The sequence below is a fragment of the Pseudorasbora parva genome, chromosome 16 (assembly GCF_024679245.1).
Source record: "Pseudorasbora parva isolate DD20220531a chromosome 16, ASM2467924v1, whole genome shotgun sequence".
NCBI classification, from domain to species: domain Eukaryota; kingdom Metazoa; phylum Chordata; class Actinopteri; order Cypriniformes; family Gobionidae; genus Pseudorasbora; species Pseudorasbora parva.
In genome coordinates, this window is record NC_090187.1 from 31,247,795 (window position 1) to 31,253,794 (window position 6,000).

The window sequence follows — 6,000 nt, forward strand, 5'->3', positions numbered from 1 at the left end:
GTTTGACATGTTTTTACACATTCATTGCATACATATTAAAGTAAATATCTCATGTTCACCTAAAAATTTGATTTCATTATTACCACAAAAGATGTTCTGTTAAATTACCAGTTTTTCATGTTCCTTCTTTTCTCTTTTAGGCTTGTAAATTCCGCTGATTCTTTCTGTAGTCCTTTTGCAACACTGAAGAAAACCGTCTTCTCTTCTCCACACACAAAGCAAGCAGAGAGAGAAGACCTCTTCCCCAAAAGACACCTTGAACCCTTCATTTTTGCTCCCCTCATTCTCGCCGTCCCCTAACCGGCCTCCACCTTTTCACCAGGAACCCTCCTTTGTCCTCTCCCTTCTTCCCCTTCACCTCGTCTTCTCATACCCCTGGAATACTTCACAGACGGCACCGCCTCGATGAACTCTTGTCACTGGACAAAGATATATTGGATGGGGACGAAGCGATTGGACATTTCGATGTACTTTAGTTTCCTCTGGTTAAAAGACTACTGTATTTGATCATGTTTACTAATGTAAGGGAAGGACACAAGGCCTCTTTAGTCTGCAGTGGTTGTGTTTTCTTAGGGCAGGTTGATAGCCAGAAGCCTTCAGAGTAAAAAAAATAAAATAAAAAATGCGTCTCTTATTTTATTTTACATTTTTTGTTCAATTGCATTAGTTGTTATGGAGTGGAACACAATATATCTTTATAGTAATGTGTGAAATGATGGGGGGAAATGTACACTATATATATTTTATTTTTTACCAATGTACAAAAATATTAATTAACTTATGTACTTTGATCGCTTATTCTTTAATGACCCCTCACGAGAAAAAATAAATAAAGAACTGTATGTTTTTGCTAAATTTTAGGGACTATTTCTAATGCCATTGATGTTTTTCCCTCTTTTTCATGTACGAGCTTGTGTTTTAGAGTGCGGTTCTTGAGTCTAAAGAGCGATTTGCAGACAGAGAATGAATCTGTCTTGTAATTCTTGTTTCTGATGGTGATACAGCGTTTATTTTATTGTTTCCCCTTATCCCCTTGGATCGAAGAGGCCAGGGAAGCCTGTTGATTGAGTTTTGTTTGTTTTTTGCGCTTGTAAGAAGACAACAAAAAAGAGAGACAGAAAAAGATAACATATGAAAACAAAATGTGTGCGTGGGTTTGTGTGGAAGACCCCGTAAGTTCTGAAAATGCAAAGAAAAAGATGACGTGGTGAATGAGTAATGTCTGTCTTTTGCACTAATTTAATAAAGCTGTTACTGTACTTCCCACCACTATAACTTTTCTTATTTGTTTAAAGTCTGAAGACCAAAAGGATTGCTTGATGTCATGAAATATGCTTCTACTCTTCTAGTTATAGTGGAGACTGAATGGATTCCAATGGGGATACGGTTGATACAGTAACTATACAACATGCGTACATTAGATCATTTGTATTTCAAGGATATAGAAAACTTAAAGGTCCCGTTCTTCGCGTGTTTTCGAAGCTTTGATTATGTTTACAGTGTGCAATATAACATGAGTTCATGTTTCGCGTGTAAAAAAAAACTGTATTTTTCACACAATTGACTTATCTGTAGACCGGTGTTTCCTCTGTCCTAAAAACGGCCTGATGATTTCCTTGTTCTATGAAGTCCCTCCTTCAGAAACACGTAACGAGTTCTGATTAGGCCAGCGCTTCCCGCGCTGTGATTGGACAGCAGCTTAGCACGTTGCCCGGAAAGGTCCCGCCTCTTATCATAACGGGTAGATACGCGCGCTCAATGTTATTGCAAAAATGTCTATATTGCCTTATCAATTGGAATCAGACCCGGAATCAGACCTGGAGAATATCGAAGAGGATCGATTACAACCTGCTCAGGAAAGACTTTTGCTGGATGTTTCAGAATGGTAAGCTGTCTATTCAGTAGTTTAAACTGATCATTACAAACACCAACAATCGATGGTTTCTGAATGAATTACTACACTTTTATATGCTAAGTTTTTCAGATTATTTTCAATTACCATCTAACGTTAGTTAACAAAGCTAAACAGCGCTGTACTTTGTGTCATGAGTTACATAAACTGTTAAACGGACCGACTTAAATAATAAAATACACTTACCGTTTGTGGTCCATAACAACGCCTTCTCCAGACAAAGAGGGAACTGCGTCATCTTTTAAGAATAATCTTTCTGCGAATCCGGCATTAAACTGATTGAGATTGAGGAAGCAGTCCTCAGCAAAATGTGCTGCACAGTTTTAAATTGTGATTATAATTTTCCGGAACCGAGTTAAACATAAACTGTAGCCATTGATCTCGTACATCATCCGTGGGAAGGCCAAACAAAGGTGATTTGACTCCGGGATGAAAATAACAGCGTTTCAATGGCATGGCGACAAACACACTCTACAAAAACAACGCTTCCTATTCTCGACCTGCGAGAGCAAAAGGACAACGCCCCCGAATTTGCGTGTTCTTGTGGGCGGAGGGTTCGTCAACAAAGGTTTTAGTTGCGTCATTAAAGCAGGAAGTGCAGGGCTGTAGTCCAAACCGGCCGTTCACTGTAGGCTTTGAAAGGGAACTTCTGTTAAATAAAATATCTCGCTTGGCATTGAACTTTGAGCTTTATAATTTTACAGGTATTATTTATGCTCTAACAGCAACATTACACACTAACTAAAGTTTGAAAGATGGAATCGCAAAGAATGGGACCTTTAAGCGTTTCCAACAGTCTTACAAAGTTAAAGAGCCTTGTCCATTCTTACATATTATTATTATACAGTTCTACTCATAAGTTTACATACCCCTAGCAGAATAGTATGCAAGATACAAATAACATAATAAAATAGCACAATATGCAAGATAGTAGTAACATTAAAAACAGAGAGACTGTCCAGAATAAGCTGTTTTACATTACAGATGACTATGATGTTGCGATCCATCTTTTTCAATCCAACAATTGAGGGATTCATACATTTTTCTTATATTTGCTTAAAGATCCTGAAAGTTGCTTAATGCATATTCTGCAAGAGGTATGTAAACTTATAAGCAGAACTGTACATCATTTTATGCTGTAAATTATTTTTGTTTTAATTTTATAATAATTATAAGTAATTATACAATTTTATTTATATATCGTAGATACAATTATAAATAATATTTTGGGTAATCCATAAAAAGTACAGTTGTATCATTTAAATGGCACCATCTGCATATGTAAATATTAGATTTATTTTTACTGCATATTTATATCATAAATCCAGGCATCCGTTTGTACCTTCTTTTCATGCAGCCATATTCGATTAAGCTCATCTAAGCAATATTGTTACAAGGGTCTGAAAATAAATACTTGTCATACTTGTCCAGTGTAAAATGGAAATGTCTTGGTTTGAAGGTCATGGTACACTTGCATATTAATTGTGCTTTAATGAACTAGCTCACGCATTTAACTAGCTTTTGCATAAATTTTGAAAGCAGAAAATAAAAATCTACTTTGGCCGTCTCGAGTCATCATCACTTAGAACAAATATCATCTGATAATTTCTTGCCAATTTGATTACCTAAAATAATTAGCTCATAAACCACCATTAACATTTCCCAGGAGATGCCAGAGTACAGTCTAACAAACCAACACCATCAGGAATGATAGTCTGAAAATAAACATGTGAAACTCTGAAAGTTACTTGAAAGAACCCTGAAAGAACAGGGACATTTTGCAGCAATACTTTTATCTGAATTGCCCAATTTAAGGCCTGAATAACAGGTCTTGATAGTACTTTTTTTTTTTTTTTATACCGTTGTTACTACAATAAAAAAGAATAATGGTGAGCAAGCAATGTAATCAGCCCTCTCCTCCTAACTCAACTGAATTAATCTAATTTTGATTTCATACTCTGTTTTTGTCCCACATCAATTCTTTATCACTATATAAATACTGGAGCCACAGTCCTGGAAGAAGTTTGTTATATAAAGTCATCGCCTTTTTGTCATAACAATTACTCTTTGAGAAAGCACAAACGTGCGAGACCTCGCTGAATGGGTTGAAATCAATAAATGAGCATGCTTGGCCATTCGGATCTGGGTAATGACATGTAATTGGAACATGTGTTTGGTTCGATAAGAGTGCACAGGTGTTCATGGCCTCGATGAAGTCACTGAAGATATGATTGGTGTTTCTAAGATTAGATTAGCTTGATCTGAGTGGGGGGGGGGGGGGGGGAACATTAAAGATGTAATATAATCAATAATGAATATTTGTGTATTTTAGTCCATGGCAAGTTTTGAGAGCATATGTATTTTAATATGCTTCCTCTAATACAAAAATAGGGCAAAAATATCCATGACCTACAGTTCTGCTCATAAATTGTATAACACTTTAGATTAGGGAATACATATTTACAACTAGGAGTTTTTCCTCAATAAATTCCTAATTACTGCTTGGATCTGTCAGAACCAAGTCAATGATGATAGACAATTAGCATAGAGATCAGATTGGCTGTATGGTTCTGCCCTGCGCATTCATCCATGCAGCCAAGCATGGATAAGAGCAGGGAGAGCAGTGATAAACTCGAGTAAACAGAACAGAAACGAACCAATGTATTGCAGATAGCATTAATGTCAATAATAAAATGTACAACCTAATTCATGAATCTAGTCTGATTCAGGGGGACTCAGAATGCCAAATCCTGACTGACAAGAGGAGCTGGGGAAGTAGGAGGGTATTCTCCTACTAAGTATGATCAGGCTTAACATTATTATATTCCTAATATTGTGTCGGTCCCTCTTTTGTAAAAACAGCCCTGACCAGCTGAGGCATGGACTCCACAACACTCCTAAAGATGTTAGCAGAAAATCTTTTATGTCCTGTAAGTTGCAGGGTGGGGCCTCCATGGATAGGTCTAGTTTGTTCAGCACATCCCACAGATGCTCGATTGGATTGAGATCTAAGGAAATTGAGGCCAAGTCAACATCACAAACTTGTTGTTTTTCTCCTCAAACTATTCCTGAAACATTTTTAGGTAGGCTGCATTAATCTGCATTCTTCAAAGGTTTGCATTCTTCCCATAGTGCATGCTGGTGCCATGTGTTCCCCAGGTAAGCGACGCACACGCACCCGGCCATCCACGTAATGTAAAAGAAAATGTGATTCATCAGACCAGGCCACCTTTTTCCATTGTTCAGTGGTCCTGTTCTGATGTTTACGTGTCCACTGCTGGTGCTTTCAGCAGTGGACAGGGGCCAGAATGGGCACCGTGACTGGTCTGAGGCTATGCAGCCCCATATGCAAAAAACTGCAACGCACTGTGTATTCTGATACTTTTCTATCAGAACCAGCATTAACTTATTGAGTCTGTTTGACCACACAGGCCAGCCTTCCCTCCCCACATGCATCAATGAGCAATGGCCGCCCATGACCCTACCGCCGGTTAACCTGTTCCTTCCTTGGACCACTTTTGATAGATACTGACCACTGCAGACCGGGAACACCCCACAAGAGCTGCAGTTTTGGAGATGCTCTGACCCACTCGTCTAGCCATGACAATTTGTGAACTCGCTCAAATCCTTACGCTTGCCTTACGCATTTTTCCTGCTTCTAACACATCAACTTTGAGGACAAAATTTTCAATTGCTGCCATATATATCAATCCACCAACAGGTACCGTGATGAAGAGATAAAAATACATCACGTGTTATACGTCACAAATACGTGTTATACGTCACCTATCATAATGTTATGCCTGATTAGTGTATATAGTGTATATAGCACATATACTGTAGATCATATTCTACAAGGGGTAGCTATGTGCAGAACATTACCCCATTCATATATAGTTTCATGATGCCTTAAGGAGAGAATGTTCATATGGTGGCACCTGTAGGTAATCTGACTGGTTTGTATTACACTCAGATGTTTATAATGATCTTGATTATCATTGAAACAGTGAACATTTGACCTGTTTAAACATCATATTGTATTCATCACATTCTAATATGTCTAAAACTGACGAGGGAAGGCAAAGACG

The 6,000-nt window shown here is 37.9% G+C and overlaps 1 protein-coding gene across 1 annotated transcript in view; it reads left to right on the forward strand.

Annotated features, from left to right (window-relative positions):
* The window catches only part of cdh13 (cadherin 13, H-cadherin (heart)), a 486,341-nt gene extending 485,072 nt beyond the window's left edge, over window positions 1-1,269 (forward strand). Inside the window, exon 14 of the mRNA XM_067420253.1 lies at window positions 141-1,269. Coding sequence (XP_067276354.1) covers window positions 141-148 — 8 coding nt within the window. The 3' untranslated portion in view covers window positions 149-1,269. The remainder of the gene's footprint in view (window positions 1-140) is intronic.
* The last annotated feature ends 4,731 nt before the right edge of the window (window positions 1,270-6,000 follow it).